The following is a 26,924-nucleotide window of genomic DNA, read 5'->3' as shown; positions in this document are numbered from 1 at the left end:
TACATTTTTTTACACCAGGATTATGTGGTTGATAAACAAATGTACAAAATATTTTCTCATTCACACTGAATTTTCTGGGAAGGGCATTAACTTAAATGGATTTCACTGTAATCTCTCACTTATGAATAAAAGTGCTTTGTGTACACACAACAAATTTATATTCTTTTTTAATAAACTCTTCCTTAGTGTTTTGTACTATGCATACTAGTCCACACAAAAAGCTCAAAACATACAGCATAGCTATTGTTAACCTACTTTTAATGTACCATAAATAGAAAAAATACTACAGTAGAACAAGTGTTTCATGAAGGGATTTTTAAATCAGAATAATAGGCTCAAAATGAGAAAGAGATTTTTTTAAAGCAAATTATAGAGTTTTTCATACACCCTACTGAATTTCTCTTTATTTGCATATCCCCCTGTATTCCTTTGTATGAAAAGGAAAGCTTTTTTCAAATTTACTTTGCAACAGTCTCTTCATTACACAGCCTCAGTCTGAATTAAAGCCAATATAAATGATTGAAAAATAGGAAAGAGTATATGTTTAAAAATCAAAATTTTAAAAGAAATTCCCCCCCCCCCCCCCCCTCTTTCTCTGCTTTCCTGGCCACTCAATTTTTCCTCTATGGTATGTGCAAACACAAAAATGTCCAAAAATTGCAGTAATAGCATGGCACAGGCATCATCAGATCAAAGACAGAGGGACATAACACTCTGTTTATCAACACCACAGGAAGAGGATTCAACTAACAGCACATACTGCTGCATTAATAGAACAAAATGTTCATGTGGCTGCTCCAAGGATTAGTCTCCCAATAAAAACAAATAACTGTTTTCAATAAAAACAAGTAACTGTTTTTCAATGATGATTGCTTAACTTCAGTAAATACTTTGTCCTTGCTGCCAAGGCTGGGCTTGCTAGCAGTCACAGGTAACACACGAGCACTGGTAAGGGTATGGCATGTAACAGAAATTAAAAGCAATAATCTGACTAGCCACAGGATTCAACACTGGACTGACAAGGTTTTGATCATTTTTTAAAAAGGAGATATACCATATTGCAATATATATCCTTAGGATTGCTTAGCAGTGACTCAATCTAACTCCAGCACAAAGCAAACACTTAAAATAGAAAACCATCCTCAGTTTTTAAAGACAGAGGAGTTTTAATGTTGAAATATATTACATAAAATCAGGAATATGTGTAGCTTTATTTCATGTGAAAGGTCTATTAAAATAATAAAAAGGTTGAGAATGGGAGATGAGATAGGTCACACTCCTAAATCCCAACAGTGTATGTGACCTTCAGCAAAAGATTAAGCCTCCTCTGGGCCTCAATGTTCTCATCTGTAAAGGAGTATATTTTTACTAACCTATTTCTATATCTGGAATCTTATGCATGTAAGGGCTTGCACTTGAGCAGTGCTTATCAGAACTCCCTTCATATAAACTTAAGGATTCTCTTAAATATCTGAAAATAAAGAAACATACTATTTCTGACTGACTTAGGGTATTTTCAGAGTTTAATCCTCAAATCTACATAATTTAAACAGTGTCAATTTAGATTTTTTTTAATGAAGTAATTGCTTTCTATGTTTCTATGTTCAAAAGAAAACGTTTCCTCTTTAAAATTACACTTTGGCATCTCTTACATTTTTACCATTTTTAATGTAGAATGTGGTACTTCCTGACTGCACTTTCATCCATGTTTCCTCAGAGTATGCTGAGGGAGTTTGCAAAGCGGGGTTGAAATAACCATGACATTGTGAAATTAAATATCATTCTAAAATGCAATGTTTTTAATATTTATTGTCATCAATTTTTATCACTTCAGAGTGTTTAGTTCGGTAAAAGAAAAATTGCATTTTCCTAGAATGAGTTAAAAATATCCATTTGAAGGTTTTCAGATACTAGTAACTTCTATCCTCATCTGCACAGCTGAAGAAATGCAAATGAGTATTTTCAGATACCAAAACATAAAAAGCTGCATGGTGATAAAAGACTAAGTATACCAAATATTTTTAAATGCTTGCTTCCTACTGCTTTTTACTGGAATATGAATTCTGTACTGGAAAACAGAAATGCACTGATTCTGAAGTTCCCAGAGCATGATGGTGGGAAAATGGATGAATACCACTGTACCTTGGTTAAAGATGATGCTCTAGCTGTCTGGCAATCATTGTCTGCTGAGACTGACTGGGGACAAAATGTGAAGCTTACACACATCACAGTAAAAAAAAAAAATTCTAAATTCCTAATTCCAAAAGCAAACATTGAATCTAAGTTAAAATGGCACTAATAAAACAAGATTAATCCCTCAAGTGTATACTATTAGCTGTGTTCTTTTGTCTAGCAACATAAAAATGACAGAAACGCCACTGTCACATTCAGAAAATGAGAAAGTGACACAAAATACAGTGTATTTTTGACTTAGTTATGAGTGAGAGAATGAAATTGCTGGGTCACAAAAGATGTCATGCTGCCAGTCTCACAGCCTGTCAGTAAATGCACTCACAGACCCATCACATTCCAGGCACCTACAGATCAAAGAAGTCATGTGGCACCATCATTTACAAGAATCATCCTCCCATCCTGAACTTGGCTTAATAGGGCAAACAAAACTGTTGGGATGGACAGGGGGGAAAGGGAAAGAAGCCAATTCCTCCATATTACAGGCTGTTGAAATTTTTATCCTTGTGCATTCAAGGTCACACATTCAAATTTAAACTAGCAAATATTTTATCTTGCTGCTATTTGTGGATAACTATTTCTGTGGTGAAGCACATGATTTACAAAAGGCATTAAGTGGTGAACCATCTTCAGCAGCCTGGTTAGCAGCTGTACTGAAAACTTTGTGGAAATAAAAGCAGAGCTCCACACAAAGACAACCTAACCTAACCTCCTAAATTACCTCTAGCTGACAGGTAATTGCTTACTATCACTGTTATAACAAGCCTGAAATTACTTTATGCATCAAAATTAAAAATCACTGTGTTCCTCATTCCAGCAATTAATGAGGATAGATACATGCCCACTAAATAAGGAGAAAATGGAGTGTGAAGAAGAAAGGTGAATTCTGAAGTAGTTATGATAAGAAAAAAGTTTAAAAAAACTCAAACAAACATGCTTTGCTTAAAGAAGTATGGAATGGTCAGCTGCATCTTCAGAGCAAGAAAGCTTGATTAGGGATTTCCATACCTGAAATACTTTTGCTTTGTTCTTTAATAGAGTGATCTCCATCTGCTCTTGCCCTTGGATTGTTTTTATAGTTTTTTTCAGTACAGCTAGCTGTGCTCAAGCCCTATCGTGTTCATAATTAACTAATTATGCTCTAATCAATAGTGCAGATACTGATTTTGCAATGTAAATGAGATAAATGAGATAATGGCTGGGGTCAATCTCATTTTATTTACAAAGCTCAGCACACACATCCAATTTCATTACATTGCATCTACCTGCACAGGAGGGAGTCTTATCAGTTGGCCTGCAGAAATCTTCCTGCAAGCACTGGGGAAAAAGACCTGTGCTTTTACAGAGGAGCAGTGAATGCAAAACCCGCCCGTCACTGGCACATTTGTAAGCCACTGGTTAATAGCATCCAAAACCACAAAGAGCTGATTCAGCCAGAGCGAGGAAACCTATTTTGCATTCACGAGACAGCATCACCCATCTATAGCTGTAAAAGTAATTACCTACATGTCCCTGAAACACAACATTAATAAGCTAATCTTTAAATACAACTTTCCAAATATGCTTCAGAGACTACAGAAAAATCTCACTTATGTACGCATCATTGCACACCGCCTGCAGTGTCGTGCCAAGAGGTACCGTGGTGAACAAAATACAAAATTGCAAGATATATATATGTTCTGTTCCCCATTTGTCACAACAGCTTGGAAAGATTTACTTTAATGGAAAAAAAAAAAGAAAACATTGATACATATCTCACCATTAGAAGCAGAGAATTTGTCATATAAGCCTTACTCGATAAACTCAGAATTAGTCAGAAAAAAATTAGAAGGAAGCCAATCCAGAATTTTAAACTCCAACGGAACTGCAGTGGGATGCATGTGCACATACCCACTTGCTGAAGGTATATCACATAATGGCTACTCCAGCACCCGTGTAGATTTAACTACTGATAAGCATCATCCTTTGCTGGAATGTTTTGGACCCCATTTCTGACTAAAGGCTCTTAGCACCTTAGGAAGAGACATCTGAGGAACAGAGGTTTCTTCTCAGACACTGATCTCTCTCCCCTTTAATCCCTCAATGTCCAAGTGCTGAGTCACTCTGGAACTGCAAACAGACATAGACATGATTTGGGGTTCATTTTAAATTGCAGGACATTCTTGATTTCAGATGAGCAACTTAAAACCAGTCATGACAGTGTAAGTCACTGTCAACACTTGGTTTCGCATTAGCAACTGTACAATACACAACAGAAAGAAGCACATAAGCATTCCCAAAAACCCAGAGTAAATCAACGTAGCTCAAGTGAATCCAAACTCTAGAAATAAAATTAATTACTTCAGCCTGTAGCAGCTGAGGAGTGCTCTCTGTAACACCTCACTGCAACCAGACCACAGGAGTGATAAATTCTGGATGGCAAGAATGAACACTGTGTGGTGGGTTGCAGCAGCAAACTCTTACATGCTACATCAATGAAGTCACTTTCCTGTGCCCTTATTTAAACAGTAAAATTCAAGATCTAATAGTGAAATAAATGTATAGTCCTCTATTTAGTGCACTGTTATTAATGCTGTCCAAAAAGTACATTTATTCTAGTTACTGAGGGAGGAGCCCAAAAATGTAGCATGTTTTCATTATAGAATATAAGGATAACACTCATCTTTTACCTGACATTTCTTTAAACAAAGTGAAAATAAGCAAAGGTATGACTTTGTGTCTTACTTTACCATTCTACACCAAAACTCTTCAATTCTGCCCAATTAATTCCAAAACATATTACTTTCATTTTGCTGTGATATGTCCCAGTCAAACACAAACCAGAAGTGATACAGTTTTATATTTAGACTCTGGATTATAAGACCTAGATTCTTATCTACTCCTTTGTTTTTAGACAAAAAAAAAAAGACAAAATAATAATATTCTATTAGGTATAAAACAGAAAAAGTTTGTTCTCCTTTTCCTGATTGCTACACTTTTCCCCTTGCCTATAAATGGCCTAACAACTAAAAATCAGTGGTCATTTTGCAGGTTCTGTTCTACAGAACAGTTTTAAGAAGCCTTCTCACATAGGCCAGTCAAGCTTTAGGTGACTTTACTACCAGGAGTGTGACACATTTCTGCACTAAAATTCTTATGTGACTGTATACGCATAAATGGTTGATTAGCAGACCAGGATATAGCCCAAGTATGTCACTTCACCCAGGTACACAGGTACTTGTAATCTTGAAGGGTACTCAAGTACACAGGTATCTGTTATTCTGAAAGGCTCGCTATCTTCATGGATGCTAAAAGTTCACCCACATTAAACTGTAAGAAACCTCACCCAATTTCAAAGTTAGATCTAACTTTGCAGTCAGGCATGCACTGAGTGGCTGTAACAAATGTCCTTCAGAGACTTCTGTATTCTAATATTTTCACAATTTTCATAATTTTGATTCAGGTAAATGAAATACTCTTTTCTGGGAAGGATAATGCTATGGTTTTACACTAAGTAATCGAGTCACTTTCTAATTTTTATTATGCCAGGTACAATGCAAGTATACAAAAGGAGATCTCTTATTTACATAGTTTATAATGGGAGATGACAGAGTAGACTATCACTCTCTTCTGTTATGCCTGGAAGAGGGAGGCCATGGCTATTGCTGAAAGGTGAGAGATTATACCAGATGAGGAGTGACTATTGCATTTTGTTTTTTATATCTACCTACTGCTGATGAAGGCCATGTATGGCAAGATGGACACAAAGCCTGTCAAAGCATGATGAGGTCACTGATCTTCAACGAGGAGTAGTTTCATGATAAGGTATCTAAGTGCTTTTGGACATAGGAAATTGTCTGATCTCCTGTTTACTTAAACTTCTGTCCAATCTCAAGGGCATTAATAAAAACAAATAATAATTTAAAAAAAGTCAATTATACCACAAAACAGCAAAAGAAAGCAAGCATTAATCTGGGCAGACATATGTGTAGCTTAATTTATTATGCTAAACCCAAAATTGCCACTTAACTAATTTAACTGATTAAAATTATTATTTTAATACTAAATCAAATCCCCCCCCCTTATATCCAAAAACCTAACACTGATTATTCATGGGTGAGGAAGAATCTGCAAGGGCTATCATTGTATGTCATTCTTATGTAACCAAGATTTTTTCTGAACTGTCTGCAAAAAATTTGGTTTATGAAACTTAAGTTTCCATGAACAAAATGAATTCTAAGAATGTTGAAAAAAATGTGTATTTACTATACCTGTATGAGAACAGCTTTCTTTCAGAAAGAAATTAATTTTCTCTCTCTCAGTACTGCAAAACCACACAACACATGGCTTTGTGAAATTAGTTTGCAAAATTCATTAATAGCCCACTTATACAAGTGGAATAGAATGTTATGAATACTACTTCAGATGTGTTTGCTTTTGTTAATATACAGCTACAGTACAGAACTCCTATTTACAGAATTTTAATGTTTAAACTAAGAATTTCTGTGAAGACAATGACTCAAAGATAAATAACAATGCATTAAAGGAATGCTACACCAATTACAGACACTGAAACAGTCCTTTGACAAACTGAAAAGTGTAAAATTTAAGAAGCTATAACCAAATGCTGCATTTGTTATATTCTAGTAATACATGATTGCATCTATAGTGCCACTCTCAGGTGTTCAGACTATTTACTCTACTGAATGTGTACTGTTTATGAACTACTAGAAAAGTCCATTATAGTTTTGAATATTGCCATGAAACATCTTCCAAAAGGTGAAACATCAAGTGTTAGCATCTGGCTTTCGACCTAATGATATGGAGGAGAGAGAGAGAGAGAGAGAGAGAAAGGGAGAGAGAGAGAGACAGAACAAAACTCTACAAGGAATCTGTACTGGGGAAAAACATAAAAAATACATCAGGAATTCAACTAAGGTTTTCAAACATGCCCAGGAAAATATCAACCACCCCTGAAATAGTATTTAACATGCATTAATCTGTCCTTAAAATCCTCCAATAGCAGAGATTACAGAAGTTCCCTAACAAGAATCTCTAGTACAAGTATTCTTATTATTAGAAAAAACCTTTCTATTGGTTAAATCCTCTTGCTACAATGTAGTTTATTTTTGGTCTATTCAACTCTGAAGAATATTTTTTTCCTTCTTTGTACCAACTTCCTTTTTTAAAATTTTTGTATTAATTTAGGCTTTTTTAACAGATTTCCTACCTTCACTAAATTAAAGAAATATTACTATTTTAAGCTATTTTTGTTCTTGTCTCCTGTGGTCTTCTTATCATCCACTTCAGTTTGCTTTGGACCTTCCCTGTTTTTTACCAAAGTGGAAAGGATGCTAGCTGAGACTTTTCAAAGGGTGAGATACTGGTCTTCTGAATATTCAGGAGTACCTCAATGTGTTAAATGCAACATCCCTCTCTGTATGTATCAGGTCTGATCAGTTTGATCAATGTTCTGTGATCTGTGATCCAGAATCCCCCATGATTTTTTTTTTAAGTCACTCCTGATACCATAATCACAGTGATCTGCCTTTTCCTTTCTGCACTGCATGCTTTTCTGAATACTTTCTTAAAATTTTCTTTTAAATTCTAACACTGTACTTCCTCACATCTTACTGTCATCACCTGCAAATGTAACCAAACACTTTATTTCATGCCTAATATTTTAAAGTAAAAATTAACAAAAATATTGTAATACTGAATCCAGGAGAGCTTGACTGGAACCCAGAGAGCTGAGTATCATCTGACAGTGAGTCCATGGTAGCTGGTTTACTTTCCTAATCAGATACATATTTTATTGCAGCTTAATTAACAGAGTCTCTAACTTATTTAAAGGACTGTCACACAAAGAATTATTTTGAAAGTCCTACTAATGCCAAGATAAGCCACATTTATCATTCTCTCCTATCCACAATACCTAGACTGTTTTTGTTTAATAAATGATCATTAATCCAAGTGAACATTACTTTTTCTTTTTTTTTTCCATAAACTCAGCATGATGTATGGGCAAACATTTTTTCCCCCTTTGCTTACACAGCATTTGGACACAACCTTTTACTTTCAGAATACTGCACAAATGGTCAATAAATCTGGGTCTTTTCTTCCTAGAAAGGATTCACAAATCCTCAAAGGTCAAATTCCTGCATTAGCATCTACTTCCTAGTGCAAATTTCTTTATTTTTAAGCCTAGTGCAAATCTCTTTATTTTTAAGGTGTCTTTGTATTTTTTGCCAAAACAGAATGATAAGCATTTCCGATAGTTCCAACAAAAATCTTAACTCTGAGATTCTCCCATCCCCTTTTTAAAATGAAACGACGTGTTAGACATCAGGGTACTTTTATTTAATATAATATTCAAACATGAAATGCCCTGGTAAGATAAGACTTGTAGATAAGTACACATAAATTTGGATATTCTCCTATTACTTATTACAGCATTTAATTTTTAATTTTTAAAAAATACTTTCAAATGGAAACGTGCCTCAATAGATGACAAATCCCACCATATCTCAAGAAATTCAAAGATTATAGGTCATAAAGTTACAAGTGTGATTGCATTTGAGCAGAGTTTTTCCGAGCAAGTTCAAGATGAAAACGATGAAGATGTCAACACTCTGAGACTGCAGATTAAAGAACTGGATCTGTACCACTTGAAGATCAAAATACTATGTGTGCATCTACCAGGATATATACGGACGGAGACGAAGATCTCAGCTGTCACGCTGTGTGAGCAATTCTTCATTCCTTCCCCAACTTACAAAACAATTTCATGTTTGTATTGGGAGGACATAAGCTTGTACTGAACACTGCCAGAGAAGTAAGCCAAATGAAACAAATGCCTGCACATACTCAATTTTTCCTTATTTTTAAAAAATTTTTCAGCAGGAAGTATAGGTATAGTTCTCTTCACTCAAATGTCTGGAGTCAGAAACAATTAGTTCATACTAATAAGCATAAAATCAATTTTTCCATGGCAAATCTATTCTTCAGAATAGTAAGTCTCAAGTGTTTTACAGGTCTCATTATCACTGAACATTTATTTTTTTTTAGGAAACAATCCTTTTTACAGTAAGGTCTATGTACAACACAGTGTTCTATATAGAAATGTTCTTATTAAACTGAAAATAAGTAGAGTGGCAGGCAGACGGCAAACCATTGCTTATTTCTTTCAGTATCACCATAGAGGAACACACAATATTTAAGTCCCACAGGCTTCTGTCACTCTTCAATGAATCCAAGCATTGTATAACATCATTTGCCAACGAAGCACAGGGGAAAGAGACATTACTTAATAGGACAATCCTGACAAGACATTTATCCGGGATTTTTCAACGATGCACATACAAAATGTTCCTGAATAGTGCAAAAAATGCAGGCAAATTAACTACCTTGTCAGTCCAAATAACAAACCAATCAATTACATTCTATCCAAGCCTGACAAGCAAACTCAATGTTTTGTCATAATAAGCTTATAGTTGAGACAAGGTAGCTGTTCTCCTTTACTTTAGGTATTCTATTGAGAGCTTTATCCACATTTAAAAATCCTATTATAAAAGGTTTCCACGATTGCCTCCGAGGATGAGTTGTGGCAGAGTTGTGTCTCATGAAGGGTATCTACACAGTAAAGTGATAAGAAAAAAATATTAACATTGAAAGATCATAGCAGCTCTCCTCTGTCTTATGAAACATTTTAACATCACACTAAATTTAAGCAATGTTTATGCTCAAATACTTAGACACCCACACCAAATTTTCAAGTCTCCGAGTGTCAAAACATTAAACTGAGTTTAGTATAGCATCCTTATAACTCTTATAACTTTTTCTCAATACAGCTCAAAGAACAAAGGCAGTCCACCACAAGACAGAGAATTTTCTTTTTTTTTTATCACGAAAGCAACAATTTAATAGAAGTAGGCTTGATTGTGAAGCTAGCATTTTACTCAGAGTTGCAACCCACAGAAATGCAGCTATGAGAATGACTGCAAGCACAAACATGGGTACTATGTTACAATCTTAAAAAATGCTTGCTTCATAGAATAGCATTTGAAAGAAAACAAGTCTTAGGATTTAGGAAGGACTAAGTAAGGGACGGTTTCTTTCAAAATGCATTGTAATAATTCAGCACATAAAAGGCTTTAGTCACTTCTGAAAAAATGTCTTTGAGCCAATAATTCCAAATCCTTCACAACTTTTTCTTTTCCTACTCGTACTTCCTGTCTTTTGACACTCATGACATACATACTTGTCAAGAACACTTTTTAAAAAATCAAGACAATTTAAAGTGCTGGTTCTATAAATTTAAACTCTTTAAAGTACTTGCCATACAGCAAATGAATGTCTCTTAGAGCATTGTGAGATTTTAATTAGGAAAACATCTATGTTGTCTTTAAGCTGAGCAGATACATTTTGAACGAAAGATCAATAAAAAGTCTCCATCACTACATTTGGTGGTTTATTGTTTGGTTGTTTTTTTAAAATTTGAAATGTATTTAATTATAATTGTAAATAAAAAAGAAACTGCTGTTATATTTTGATAAAATATAACAGTCTGATGAACAGGAGACATCTTGTTGCCCCATGTTCAAACAAAAAATCTTTTGCAACTTAATTTTAGTTTGAGTATAAGGATTTTGAGTCTAAGAATTAGAGAGTACTTTTTCTAAGAAGAAGTACCATATGAAAATCCACTCCCGATTCTCACTTCATTTCTTATTTGAGACATGATTGAAATTTTAAATTGGGTGTCTTGAACTGCAATCTACAGTGCAATTTTAAACTTTTTAAGAAAACTGAAGAAAAGCTTAGCTGCAAGACAGAAATACTCTTCATATTCATCTCATTACAATCACCTTCCCTTACTGAGTGCAACTAGTGCAACAGTGGGTGAGGCTGACATGGGTGCACACTGAAATGCAGAAGCTTAAAGGGTAGCAGAAAAAATCAAGATAAACTGAAGGTCTCTGTGCCACCTCCAGCCCCTCACAGCAATGTCAGTAGCGACAACTGCACCATTTCAGTCAGGTCATCAGACTGTGACAGGCTGCCCCAACTGGGCTAGTAGGGTTTGGGCAGGAGTACAGCAACCCATACTTCAAATACTAGGGGTTTTATTTTGGTTTCTCAAAATGAGTCAGTGAGCATGTAAATATGTGTATACACACACATATACATATATGTATGACTACATATAAATGTACTTACATACAAATTTATATTTATTAATTATTTTTATATAAAAATTTTATCCACTTAAACATGTTTTTATATAAAAAACAGCTTCACAGTTGGACCAATAAAATAATCAGTTACATTTTAATAAGCTCACAAATAAAAGTAATTAAGTACAAACAAGGATCTCAGAGGAAACCTGTAACTACTGAGAAAAGATCCTAATATTTTGTAGCACTTCAGGTAAGGCTGTAAGAACACAGACATCAAGTAGGAAGTGTAAGTAACCTACACCTGCACTAGTTATTCCTATTACATTTTTATTGGTAAAAACATATCAAGAAATTTAAAAGGATATTAGAATATTTACTCATATATTATAGGAAAATTAATTTTTTAATAGTTGGACAATTTTTCCATTTCTACACTATTGAAAATTTAACTTGACATAATTTATTTCACATGTTCTAGGGTTATCTTCACCCCTCTCATGTTTGAAGCATTATTAATTAAGAAATCACTACTGGCTTTATTTAAAGATTTTTTTTGTTTTGTTCTAGCAAGTGAAATATTGATAAAAGACAAAGGAATATGAATGTATAAATACAATAGCTTGCAACTATTGTAGTTATTTGTATTACTGTAATACAACGGCAAATTCATCTGATAACTGACTACTGCCCTGAGACCACTCACACTGATGACATTTCTCCTGCTCTAGTCTCTCCTTCTGCTCTTCTCCCATCCCTAAGCACCATCTGCCAGCCCTTCCTCAACAAAGAACTGCTCCCATTCCTGTACATCCATTCAAATTTCTACTGACTGAAGTACCCAGAGTTGTCTGCAATAGCTGAACTTGTATTTACAGCCTCACTTAGGAAAAGGATTTAGTGGGCACAAAAATCTGAAATAAGGATGGTGAGCAAAACTGAACAGCCTTCTTCTCTTACCAGCAGATGCAACAAATATTAAGAAAGAAAAAAGCATCACAGATAATGCCATAATAGATGCTTTGAACAGGAAGGTTCTCAATTGCATATCTGGTCCTTTAGAAGAGTTGTTCTCTCCCAGCTCTCCTTCAATCCAAGACAAAAAGTAATTATAAAAGCACTTTCCTTCAAATTTTGGTACAAGGAGGAAGAAACATACCAACCTCTCTCCTCCCTAACCACACGTCATCTGTTTCCTCACTTAAGTAAATATTATGTAAAGGGCAGGTGTCTAAGATCTATGTGCAGATTTCCTTTTCAAAAGACTATAGGACAAGAAACCCCACAGGTTATTTCAATACTTCGTAGTCTTCATTTATGTAACAGACACAGAAAATTGCAAATCATAGACAAACTTCATGCTTATGTCAGCAGTTTTGATCCTGATTCTTTTTTAGCCATTTTAATACTTGCCTTCATCAGGCTCAATGGCTATTGCAAGGGCAATGTTTCTGGCTGCTAACAGGGCACAAGTAAAAATACATTTTCAACTACAATGTAAAATCAGTATATCTTCAAGGGTCTGAAGGCAAGAAGCTGCATTAGTGTACCTTAGCAACTCTGAAAAATTAGGAATCTCCCACCAGGTTAAGTCTGCTAAGACTAAAGAGGAATTTGGGGTATTTGCGAATGGCTTTCACAAGGTAAAGATGCTAAGTAATATGCATTTTTAAAATTCAGTCTATCTCATCTCAGAAATTAATCTGTACCCAGCAGCTCTATTAAGCGAATGACTGAGCTCTTTAGAGGGGAAAAAAACCCCAAATCAGACCCCGAAAACAATGATGAGCAATGATTCTAGACATTGCTAATCACTTCCGTTTTCTCAGTATTGATCATGTTATAAATACTAATAAATGCTTCCTGAACAGTTACAGATTTATATCTGTTAATATACACACTGATTAGCTTGTAAAAAAGTTATCTCCAGGGCAAAAGACCACAGTATCTGAGGTACCAATGGAACAGAAGAGCCCTGCTTTGTCTTAGTAACTTAGTATTTATGGTAACGTAAATAACAACATTTAGTGCTGCTCACTGTATATACATGTTGACTGTCATGACTGACAGAATTCTGTTCTCCAAGTACTTCCATGCCCACTTCAAAACAAGAAAAGATTTTCAAACTACTTCAGAGGAAAGCTGAAACCATTTCACATATATGATACCAATATTTTATTTAATCTTTTGTACAGGATATGTCATTTTCCTTCATTCTGTACTTTCTTTGTAAATACAAGCTTCTGAGAACGCATGAAAAATACACAATCAATACGCTCAATACCCTACATGAAACCCAGCTTTCTCTTTTAAATGACTGCATTTACAGACCTTGTCACAACAAGGTCCCTGATGTTATCGAAGCAATTTCAAGATACTTTAATCATTGGCAAAACTCAGTGACTTGACAAGAGAAATGTGGGCCAGAAGACTTCAATGGCTTGAAAGGAAGGTTATTGAGTGATGTAATTTCGTTTGGATGAGACTGATTCCAATTGATCTGTTTTTGCAATGCATATCTTGCCTCTGCAGCTGTCTCTATCTGATTCAGTGCTTAAACTGCAAGGAGTGACTATCCCTTTCCACTTAAAGCGAAACCCTTCCTTCCTCCTGCTATTATTTTGAATGAGCATGAGGAGCCCATTTTCGAGTTTAATCTCTGTACTCACTGCAAAAAAAAAAATACATTCAACTGAATGCCAACCCATGAATTCAACTGAGTCTTTTGATTGCCAGCATATGTGTTATGTAAGTAGAAAAACAGATCACAGAGCATTATGTTTATCATCATTATTATGAACTGAAAATATTGAGTTAGGGTCTGTATAACACAATCCCAACTGCACACTATCATGTAATCTACACTGCATTAGACTGTACTTATTTTCAGTTGAGCACTTACATTTAAAAGAAAAAACACCTGCTTGGTATGCAATAAGTATAATAATTAATAACTGGTTACGTTATATATTAAATCAAGTACACTTTTCCACAGTTTTAACAGAAAATAAGTGTACCATTAGGAACCTCACAATTTAAGTTAATTTTAAACTGCATAAAACCTGGGGGAGGGGGGCGGGGGGAAGCCATATATAGGGAGCTACAAAGCTTTGAGAGGAGTATTGAAAAATAATGTAATCATCATTATATGCTAATGAAACTGAATCAGGATGTGGCCCTAGATGTTGCCAGCAATATGTAGCTGACAGGTGAGCTAAGCTGCCCTTTATTCACCCAGCTTTAGTTTTATATTGTCTGCGCACACAAAATATGCTTGGCTAACAAAATGTGATTTGCTGGATTAGACATAAATGCGAGCTTTCTTCTGATAATTTAATGAGCAACGAAAATGGAGTTAAAGATCAGCTGCCAGTCCTGCACGGCCTTCCCAACATCTCGTATCACAGGAGATGATAGTTCTGCTCAGCTTCACTTTTTATGTCTAGTCTATATAATTCCAGAGTTTAAGTCTATATAATTCCAGAGTTTAAGAGCTTTCGGGTGTCTATAGCAGCAGCAACATTCAGGCCACCCTGAATGCACACCAGACATGCCTGCAGAAACATTTTCAGAGAAAACAAACTGACCCTCAGTACCAGTCACTTTCAGTTCTGTTGACAGTAACTGATACAGAGTATCTTCTCTGTAAAATTACATGTTCCAAAAATGGTAAGTAATTATGACTTCATCTATCAGTAAACTCAAAAGCATAAGCTCAATAAAGATATGTACATTTTATATATTACACAGCTTTGTATTATGAGTACTGTCACTCAGTGTAACTGTTTCTGTTAATATGAAGACCCTGTACCCCTTCTTAAGTATTGTATAAATATATACTAGCATACCATTATTCTTACAGATCAAATATTTTATTGGAAATAAAAATCTAAACTTCCTTTGAATGCAGAACTTGCTTATTATTTACAGACCATACTTTGAGAAACATTTTAACTAGCAGAGCCGTATAAATAAATTAGATTATAATATTCATTTGAAATAAAAAACCTGAATAGATTCTTTTAAAATAAAAGAAATGGTGGAAATGATATTTTCCCCATTTCAGTATCTAAATCAAAGTCTTAAGTTGTTATTATTATATAATAATATTATAATTGTTTTCTTTATTTTTACAGAGAAGTAGATTAAGTAATTTATTGGGTTGCCTCTTTATCAGTGGGTAGGGATGACTTTTGTCAGATAAATCTAAACTTTACTTAACTTCACTGTTTCAGTTTCAAGACTGGACAGTCAACACCGAAGTCACTGGACTGTACAGTTTTCATACTGTTTTCTGTGAAAATACAGGCCTATGCCTTTAAGTTAGCCATCAGTTATCAGATAGTTTATTGATATCTGTGAACCATTTAGAAACTTCTGTATGACTTCAATATGCTAAAATCTAAGCATGACTATCACAAATGCTACAAAGCAAGTCAAGGTAGAAATTCCGGTTTCTTGCTCTGCTCCTCTACCAAGCACAAATATAAAACACAGATTCAGGGCTAGGAGATGGGCATTTTTTTCCTCCTTTCAAAGTAAATCATTCTTCAACATATTTATAAGGGTTTTTTCCTCTCAAAACTCCCACTCCCAGAAGCCTTAGAACTGTAACAGTTCTATTGTGAGACATTCAAAAGTCTCTACAGGATCACAGGGAATCTCTTCATCAAGTTCTGCATATCATAGTCCACGTCAAAACCTGTGCTTCTATGCTTAAGAAATCAATTATGATCCACTTTTATTTATAAATTTGATTGAAAATATTAATGACACTAATGATACTTTATGGCTTATTGGAACATTGAGTCTAGAAACAAAATGAGGTGTAAGTACAATCTCTTACCACTGCTATGGGTTAAAATTACAGAAGAATTCACCACTTCTGCATAAGGAAGACCACAGAAAGCTGTATCATGGTTTTGGAAGAGGAAGTATTGGCTTATCAAAGGCACTGCTAGGCTGAATCTTGCAGGAAGTTGTCATGAAAGGGAAGGCTGCCCAGTGAAAGGGGCATTTTTAGAAGAAAATTTACTCAGAGCTCAGAGAAATAAAGCAGAAGGGGCTATATGTATGTGATGCCTTTGAGCTCAATCCACCAACAAGCACAGTGAAAATTTGGCCTGAGACCTCCATGCCTACCAGTGTGACATGGGACAGAGAAGGACAGCCCACAGCAGGAAAGCAAGGGTCTAGATCATTTGGATATATTCCAGTCCACAGGAATTATTCAGTGTTTCTGAAATGGATGTTTGTTATGTCTGTCAGATTCCAGTGTAAGATCTAAGAAACACCATTGCAGCCAAGGCAGGACTCTGAAAACCCCTAAGATGAGCCCATCTTAAAGAGGTGAGATATGCACAATAAAAAATTATAGTAAGCAGTACCTAGGAAATCATGGGTTGGTCAGCCCTGTCCCTGTACTGGGAAAGATCAAGGGATCCATTGCCAAATACATGAAAGTAACTGAGAGCACTCAGCAAAAATTTAAGAAGGGCAGAGGGGTTGCTCATATTTGAAATGACGAATGACATGCTCTGTGAAAGAGGGAAGAGCAATGGTTGCAACACACCCAAAGGTGTCCAGTATAAGGCTTTTCTATCAGTCTGGTACAGCACTTTCCTGTACCAGAAAACAAGGCAGGCTGAATATGTTGAAAGCCAGCTGGAGTCAACAGAAGGCAATGGCTGGAGCTGTAGATGCTGTCCAGTAACTAAGTACCCCAGGGAGCCAAGGGGAGAGAACTGGTGCATCAGACACAGCATTGCCAGCCAGGCAAGGCGGGAATGGTCCCGCTCTGTCCTGCACTCACCTTGAGTGCTGGGGGCAGTTTTGGGTGCCACAATTCATAAGAAAGACATTAAGTTATTAGACAGTGCCCAAAGGAAGTCAATGAAGATGGTGAAGAGCCCTCAGGGGAAGGTGTATGTGGAGGAGCTGAGGTCACTTGGTCTGTTCAGCCTGGAGAAGAGGAGACTGACGTGAGACCTCACTGCAGCTACAACTTCCTTGTCAGGGGAAGACGAGGGGCAGGCACCGATCTCCCCCCTGGTGACCAGTAACAGAACCAAGGAAACGGCCTGGAGTTCTGTCAGGGGACGTTTAAGTTACATATTAGAAAAACATTCTTCACCCAGAGGGTGGTTGGGCACAGGGACAGGCTCCCCAGGGAAGTGGTCACAGCACCAAACCTGGCAGAGTTCAAGAAGTGTGGACAATATGATCAGGCCCCTGGTGTGATTCTTGGGAATGGTCATGTGCAGGGCTGGGATTGGACTTGATGATCCTTAAGAGTCCCTTCCAACTCAGCATACTCTGTGATTCTGTGATTTTGTGGCTCACAGTGCTACCAAACTCTCATTAGTTGAGAGAGGGAGGGCTCTCACCACAAGGGCTCACAGCCACAACCTGCAGCTTAGGAAGTTTAGAGGGGACATCAGCAGATGCCTTTTCAGCACAAAGAATTGTGCAGTGAGGTTGGGGTACTTATGTCTCAGCTCTGTGGGAACAAACACATAAGAAGCTATGATAATTTGTCCTTGATATTCTAAAAGCCTTCATTTCCAGTACTAGAAAGCATTTCCAGTTCCTGTAGTCAGGATGGGAAGCCACGATGCTGGATAAAATCCTGTGATGCCCAGTGCATGGGTAAGCAGTGGATTTCTGTCAGTTATAAGCGATAAGAAATTTCCTTTCCAACCCTCTTACAGATAGTATCTGGCTCTATGTAAGACAATAGTGCACTATAAGAGGCACTGGAAACTGATTTATAATCAGTTCTGTTGTGCACAAATAGTAAAATATTGTGTCCTTGATGCCATCTTAAAATTCAATGGCACTAGTCATATTAAAGGCCCTTAAGACTGACAGATGATTTCATATTCTACTGAAACCTAGACACTATAAACATTTCACCAAATAAAAGCCAGAAGAGGTTATACGCATAAGTTTAACTGGAAGCATATCTAAAGCATTTTGATAGCCATCCAAAAAAACCCAACCAAACAAGGAAAACAAAAAAAAAAAAAAGCAAAAAACCCAATCAAACAAAAAGCCAAAAACCCCACAGAAAACTATTATTATTAATTTATATTTACAAGTCCACAATAAAACCTTTACACATAAAGTGGCCTAAGGAAAAATTTCACAGATGTGTTTACAAACAAAATAAAGAGTAAGAAAACAAAAGCAGGGGAAATTTAGTGCATTCACTAGAAAAGTTCATACAAATACCTGTATTTTAAAATAAGCACCTTAACACTGGACCTTTTCTAATGGCCATAAAATTTCTCAAGTTGACTGACAGATGTAGAAAAGCTTAACTTACAAAGCAAACATTTCATATATTCCATCATAATTTCATAGTTAATTTTCAGTCTTCAGTATTAAAACTTTCTATAAAGATAACAGTCTCTAAGTGGAAATGAACTATTTCTGAAAATGCACAAAAAATGAATTATGATTTTCTTTCACACTAGTCCTTAAGCATGCAAAATTTAGTAATAGGTTTTTTTCCAAAAGAAGCCAGAAGTTAACCAATAGGTATAAAGAATGGATGCATTTGTGTTATATCATAATCAAGCTAAAAGCTTGATTAAAAATCCCTAAAAGCATTCCTGAAAAGGACTATTTCAACAATATACTTAGAACAACATTTGTTTTAACACAGTTTGTCTATACCGTGGCTGAATGCATGCAAATAAATTTCAGACATAATACATACATATTAAAAACAATGACAAAGATAAATTGTATTATATACAAAAACCTATTAATTAATAGCATTTAACACCATGCCAGAAGTTTGGGAACAGTGTACCAATAAGATGTTCTGTTTGTGAAACTCAGTGCTAAGTATTAACGAAATCACTTTCAAAAGAACTAAAAAAGTTCAGTGAAATCAAATACCACGATGTCCCTAGTGACAAGCTTACTTAAAATTTTTCTTAAATAATACAATAAAGGACCCTTAAGAAAATTATTTCATCATGACAAAAAATGAAAGTCAAGTAAAATATTATGCAGATTTTTTGCAATGTCATTACAACATACACAACTGTATTCATGAATATTACTTTCAGCACGTCCACCAATAACCTAGTCTAGATAAAGCATGAAGTTTGTTTCAACTGAATCAAAAGAGAAAACTACCTTTGTAGATAGGAAAATAATAATTTGTTTGGATATACATATTCTTATTATATTATGTCTTGGAAGTAAAATCTATATGTAACAAACCTAAACCAAATGAAACCAGTAGGAAGAAGGAATGTCTCACCCTGTAACATGCTGGGCATAAGGTGAATCAAATTATTCCATTTGCTATTTAATTTCACCATTTTCCTAAACTTTTGTTAGTGCTGTTGTAGGGCACTTTCAGTCAGATCAGTAACACTGGTTCCCTCTAAAAAATGTCAGATCTTTAATCCAGGCAGAAATTAAACAACATTTAAAAGCAATCAAAAGGAGGCTTAGGCTTAAATGAATTTCAAACAATGCATCTATAAAAATTTCTATCTTTAAAACTTTAATTTGTGAGAAAAAAATGAAATAAAAATAATATTATCTATCATCCTCCATGACTTTGGAACTACAGGGTAGATTTAGCATTTTGTCTTATTAGTGGTCATAGTCACTGTGAAATGTCCTTGCTCCTCCATATTCCTTTTCAGTATTTTTTCCTCTCTAGAAGAAAATAACACAGAATGTGACTCTATCAACCCATTAGAATGACGGGCAGACAAAAGGTAAAAATGATGGAAACAAAGAAGTTGAAGAACTCAATTTCAAAAACTACATTAGTTTTAAAGTGCTTGAATCTGTGACTAGACTTTACTAATTTCTGAAATATCTCCTTTCGTACTCATTTTTGGAGAACAGAGGATAATGGAAAAAATGAAAATATCCCAAACTACTCAGCTACTTTATTTTTTAATTATTAGGTCAAGATAGATGAACAACAGCATGCAGCATCAAGGAAAATGTCTAACAAAACATGGAACTTCAGAAAAAAACCCCTTTTTAATGAGGGGTGGGGATTAATTAATTAATGAATGAAGTTGTATATCAACATTGGTCTGCATTTAGAATAAAGAGCTTTAAAGTATACAAAATAAATACATTGGAACTGTAACTATATAAGTAATGTTAATTATGCTTTAGCACAGTTTTTTTCATTAAGGCTTGCTATTCATACTTTTTTCTTTTTGATAAATATTTCTTTGCTACTTTTGTAAATGTTTTATTATAATTTTGCAATCATAATAAATATCTTCGGCTACCTGTAACAGTGAAGTAGTGAAAAAAAATTTACTAAGATATCATTTTCCAGTCACCCATTCCCCATTTCAGTGTCACTGACTTGTATTTACCATAGCAAACTTCTTATTTTCACAGAGGATGCCTCTCCACAACTATCCCTCACTGGTTCTTTAAACAGTTTCAGTATCCTCCCTCCTTTGACTATGTGGTTTTCTTGTTTCAGTGTCTTTCTCTAATCAGTCCAACTCTGCACAAGTACTGAAGCTTGAATAGCCTGGATTTTGCTGCCTCTGCACACTATTTAAATTCTATTTTTTTACATTTACCATCCACATTCAGGTCCTTCTCTAGTCCTAGTCCCACCATGATCTCCATACTGGGCTGTACCAGACAAACACAGCTCTAAGGTTTGTCTGTCTGCAACCCAAGGCCCTGTTTCATGCAGCACATCTGCAAGAGTTTGGCTTAGCTTTACTGAAGAAACAAGTATAGTGCAAATGCTAAACTCTGGTAGGTGAGTAAAAAATTTCACCATGCCTGTTGATATGAAATGATACAGAGTAGTGACTCAAGAGGAAAAATAAACAAAACAAAAAAAACCCATGAACATTAAACCCTGTAAGAATACAGTGGAGAATCTGAGGATGGCAATTCAGCTAGATAAGGATCAGCCTGGTCCAAGGAGCAGCAGGGGCTGAAATATCTTCACCTTACCAAACACTGCCTGACCAGCAAAGCTACATCACACATCAGCACTGGGTGAGATATTCATACTGATGCTTAGCCTAGCAAAATGCTACTCCTCACCACAAACGACTGCTGTGGATTCTTGAGTTCTGCACATCCTGCTCACATCTCTCATCAATGACAAAAGATGACCCAAAAGAAGGGAAGTGACACACGTCTCAACATTCACTGCCCCACTTTACTCTTATCACCTAGTGCAGCATTACCAGTCATTGATACTGTCCTTAACATCTTTCTTCTCAATCTACATTTCTGTTCTCTGCAAGTCTTGTAGCAACTCCAACTGTAGGGATAAGTACACTCAAACATCCCACAGCACACCAAGCACAACGACAAATGATCTAAAACCTGCCATACCAGGACTCTGAAACTATTTCTATCACAACATCCTTCAAAGCTTCCTTTTTCTCAGATTTCATGAATAAATTTCTCCTCTGTCCTTGGGAAAGAAAGGGAGGTCTTCACCAAAATTCAATTTACTGATCAAAGACTTCAATTCACTTTTCTTCTTAAAGGTATGGGGAGAGGGACACCTGGGCAGACAAGACATTTACTCAAATCTCACCTTAAAAATTTTGCCTGAAAACATCCAGCCTAAAAGATACATAAGAGACATGAAGAATTCTTAGTCCAAATGATTTAAGTTTTACAAGTTTTTCCAAGTTTTAAAATAAGAAACTGAAAATGGGGTCTGGTACCACAATTATTACCACTGCCCAGTGTAGCTAACTTTCATCTGTATCAAGACTAGTTAAAAAATTCCAGAGAGTGGAACTTTGCTAAGTTCCAGTCATGGACATTTTGCTTGATCATTTCCCCATTTCTACTTTTGCTGGCTGTGAGTCAGTATTTCCTAACATTGTCATTGTATAGAATACTGTCTAGAATACACATAATCCATCATTCTTGATGGAACTGAGTGGTTAGATTTCCCTAATTCAGAAACAGAAATCAAAGCATGAATTTGAAACAAATGAATTGAAGCTAACATTCTAAAAGAAGAACCAAACTTTCATTAAAATGTCCTCCTGAAAAAAACCCAAACCTTTTTTAGCTCATTCAACAATGACTTCTCTAATTAATTCCAGATTTTTTCCCTTGTTGACAAAGACACAAAGTCTCAAATACAAAGGCCAACATAACCTGAAGCACTGCCTTCCCCAAAGGTCTGGTGGCCAAGACTGAAGGAATTCTTTTGCCTGTTTTGCCATTTGTATAAACAATGACAATGGTGCTATGTCTCACAAAATAGCGAAATTAAAAATAACACATAAGACTGTATTAACATTCACAATTCTGGGGCTGGCAGAAAACATAAATACACTCAAGCTACTGAAAAAGACAACTACAGCAATATTAAATATTTTTCATTTTCTTCAACTTACTCATTAAAGGTATGTATTAAGCTCATTGTCAACTCATTAATTTTGTTTATGGCGACTAAAATTATGTTTTGAACCTTAGCAATTTAACTTATAAAACCTACCGGGCTTCACATGAACTTTTCTACATGTAACTGTCAAAGGAAACCTACTTCAAAAATCTGGAACATGGATTAATCTACACTGAAAATACTGCGCTGCTTAATTTCAGAGTTATATCAATCTTTACAACAAAAAAATTAACCACCCATAGATACGCTTTATACAAACTGAAATACAAAAATGGAGGAAGCATGGCAATTTTTTGAGGCATCTTGTCAAACAGTGAAACTAGATTTGAATGAAATATTAAAGTATTTTTAAAATGGGGATGAGACAATAAGAACTTAATAGTTCTTATTCAATTTAAATAGAATTAAGTACATATAATATTACATGAAGTTTCAAAATAAAAGTCTTTTAAAGTTTTCAACATAAAAGTATTTCAAGCTAAAACTTTTTGTTTTCTATAGTAAGCAGACCAACAGCTTAAATAATAATTATGATATACTACATAAAAAAGCTTATACAGAGATATAAGCTTCTACCTACAATGTGAAAAAGAGGCCATAATAGTTTTGGGGTACTTTAGGAATTCACGGCACAAACTGTTCAGATCAGGTCTCCGAGGAACTAGAAGAAAAAACCTTGCTGTTAGTACTCTTCCATCACTCCACAGAAAGCCAGCTGCTGTATTCCCAGCTTTGCTTGGAATTAAGAGAGTAGAAAGTTTAATGCTTAGCGTGTGTAAAAACTGCACCTACTACCCTACTTTGTGGGCTACTCCAGAACCCACAACAAGGGCTGCAAAGGATATTAAAGGCTGACAATCCTCCTGCCCTCATGTTCTCCATGCCCCATGAGGGACCTTATCCTTCTAGTGCACCACCACCAGATCTTCCCTCCTCGTACTTCACGCTTCTTTTTTAGCTAAGTGTGGAATTTTAGCTGCGACATTATTTATGATTTTCCGGGGTTGGCAGAATTGGCAAAGAGCCCGTTGAGTTTTTTGAGTTTGGTGTCTCAGCGTGCTGCCAGGTTAGGTGATACAGCTTTTTTTAATACAATTTGACAGGTGACCCCTCAAAGCTGTTGCTAGGGTGATATTCTAATATAATGAATTTAGAAGTGCATTTAAAAAATTGACTTTTCAAAGAGAGCAGAGGAAGGGAGTGAAACTGTGGATGTCTTACCTGAACCTACATAGTGGAACCTCAAAATAAAATGCAACTTCCAGTGGAAAACCATAAACATTAGCATTGATAATTCTCCAGAATATTGCTCAATGAATTCAGTTTTTAAACTACAACTAAAAACTACAGCTGTGACATGACTTTCCCAAGACATGCATTTAATAAGCAAAATTACTTTCTCGTTCTTCAGTAGTGTTCTGAATGCTTCCTATATTGACTACAGGAAGATGTTTCTTTCATAACGAACTAAATTTTACCTTTTATATATAACAGATTTTTTTAAAATGGTTTACTTTTAAGGACAATAAATATACTTTTTCTTTTGACTTAGCACTGGTGGAATCACACCAAGCAACACTGCATCCAATTTCAGGGTCCCCAGTACAAAAAACATAATGGAGTTACTGGAGTAAGTCCAGCAAAGGGACTATGAAGATGACTGGCTGGAGTAAATGTCACACAAGAATAGGCTAAGACTGGAAATTATTTAGTCTGGAGAAGGGAAGGCTCAGCAAGAATCTCCTCAGTGTTTAAAATACCTGTCAGGGGAAGGAAAGACAGCCACACTTCTTAGGGGTGCCCAGTGATAGGACAAGAGACACAGGCAAAAAACTGAAATAAAGGAGATTATTAAATATAAGAATGCTTTGGGGTTTTTTTTTTCACTCTGAGGAGGAACAAGCAACAGAACAAGTTGTCTAGAGAGGTTGCAGAGACTCCATCCTTGGAGATATTCAAAATCCCACCAGATCCTGCCCTGAGGAACCTGCTATCTGACTTGTTTTGATCTGGGGGGCTCAGACAAGACCAGCTCCAGAGGTCTTTTCCAATCTCAAGCATTCTGTGACTCTGTTCTTAATAAAAGTAAAAATTACTTAGAAAACCTTTCAAATTTAAAGAAAATTGAAGTCCTGCAGTTTACTTATTGTTCTTTAATGTGAAAAACTAAGATTACCACTAGAGTTTTAAAAGCCCACTGGTTTTCTTATCTCTTTTTCACAGCAAGTGTTATTAAAAGAACTGTCAGTAGATACTAGCAGACAGGCTGTTTTTATGTAAATTTAAACAATTTTTACTATGACAAAATAGCACTTTTATTTTTCCTCTTTTCATCTGCTCTGCTTTTTTAGACATTAAACTGCTGCTTTTGCAGTTTTTACATACCCATAGTTGCACATTCTCTCCAAAATGCAGAGACACTTCAAATAAATATTACTGTTCTCATCACTCAATAAAACTACTAAAGCTACCAGTACTGATTTTACTCAAGCAACCTTAATTTCTTAACAGATATTACATTTTTCTTTCAAAAGAGGACATTTAAGTACTTTTTCCCCAAGTGATTTTTTTAAACATCCCTCTACAAACTCACATACACTATGGCAGTTAAAAGCTTCATCAAGGGGAAAAAATCTAAAACTTCCTTTCTCCTCCTGTCATTTATTAAAAAATGGTCTTCAATCCTGAAGCAAACAGCTAAACAACTAAGGTTATCCTTGTCACTATTTCTTATGCTGTTACTGAATCCTGTTTGTTGCTCTTTCTGAACATGTACAAAAATCAACTGTTCTTTTTCAAGGCTGATCTTTTTTGTCCCATTTTGTACCATTCTCAAATAACTTAACTTTTCCTTTTCTCAATTCCTGCGTTGTGCAGTGTTAACACAGAATATGCACTGCCAGGAAGCTGTCCTCAGCAGGGTCTAGACTGGATCTCTTCTAGCTTTCATGTGAAATTTTTGCATTTTCAGATCTTTGTTCATGATTTCAAGGTTTACAGGATTTGAAAACTCGTTTCTCCTCCATTCAATAATCATTTACTCTCTGCCCTTCTTTTGTCTTATTTGCTTTTCTCAGTTTCCCAGAAGCTCTGTCTTGGGCAGCATTTCTATATTTTCCCATTTTTCTAAAAATACTTCAAGAAATACAAATAATTTAAATAGAAATATAATTTAAATATCCTAAATGTCTCAAAACCAGTTGAGGTTCTAAGTAAAAATTTCCATGGACTTGCACAGACTCCTGCCAATTAAGTCAGCAGATGGAATATTCTATTCCATCAACTTAGTGCCAAGTTCAATAAGCACTTATAAAGCACATTTTACTTCCAGAAAATTCTTCCACAAATCTCCTCATGTAGTCAGAGTTTCTATACAAGTTCCAAGACAGACAATTCAGAAATGCATATAGATTCTGTTCCCTCAGAAATAGCCCTAAAAAGGAAATGAGAATCAAATTCACAATTACAATGGACCTCACAATTTCATAAAGACAGAGTTAAGAGATGAATTTTTTTGTTTCTTTAATTTGCCTTTCTCCAGGCACAAGCCACAAGTCTGGGTCAAGTCTGAGACAAGTCTCAGACTTGGTTGTGCTAATGAGCATGTTTTCAGTGGGATGCAAAAATGCAGGCATGAGTCCCATCCATTAGCTGTTATGTTTTATTCACCTGGAACACTGAACAGAGATGGGAATGCCTAACTAAGAAGTCCATATAAAAAGGTCCAAAGAGACTTCCATTTTGATTCCTGGGAAGGCTTAATACAGGCATACTTATAGAATAAAAGATTTAACTCCTCTCCTCTATTTCCCTAGGCAGCAACATCAGCACAAGGCATAATTTGTCTCTGACTTTTACTAACAAGAACACTTTAAAAAGCTATTCAAATTTATGAGATTTTTAAACCCAAGGATAAACTCTGGCCACAGTTTACACTGAAGTGAGCATTTAAATCCATACAATATTTTCCTACCAAATTATAATCAAGTTTCTGCTATGCAATTTTGGTGCTGCTATGCTAGCTTTTATTGCTGTATTAAATTGTTAGCAAACAGCTAGAGGCTGCCAGAACAATTTCATAACATCTATTTCATTTTTAATAGTCCTTTGCACGAAACAGCTCTGAAATTATTGTTTACATATTATGGTCAAATAAATGCCAACAAATTCTATTGTGT

The 26,924-nt window shown here is 35.5% G+C and overlaps 1 protein-coding gene across 4 annotated transcripts in view; it reads right to left on the bottom strand.

The window, feature by feature from the left end:
• PHF14 (PHD finger protein 14) overlaps positions 1-26,924 on the bottom strand; it is a 161,045-nt gene that overhangs the window by 53,679 nt on the left and 80,442 nt on the right. The window contains exon 17 of one of the 4 annotated variants that reach the window (XM_058023723.1): positions 7,956-9,801. The exons of the other annotated variants lie outside the window; for them this stretch is intronic. Coding sequence (XP_057879706.1) covers positions 9,789-9,801 — 13 coding nt within the window. The 3' untranslated portion in view covers positions 7,956-9,788. Of the gene's footprint in view, positions 1-7,955; positions 9,802-26,924 lie in introns of those variants that run through there. 4 annotated transcript variants of the gene reach the window in all.

Source organism: Melospiza georgiana, chromosome 1 (genome assembly GCF_028018845.1).
Source record: "Melospiza georgiana isolate bMelGeo1 chromosome 1, bMelGeo1.pri, whole genome shotgun sequence".
NCBI classification, from domain to species: Eukaryota; Metazoa; Chordata; class Aves; order Passeriformes; family Passerellidae; genus Melospiza; species Melospiza georgiana.
The sequence above is the reverse complement of the archived record's forward strand: the minus strand, read 5'-3'. Positions and strand labels throughout refer to the sequence as shown.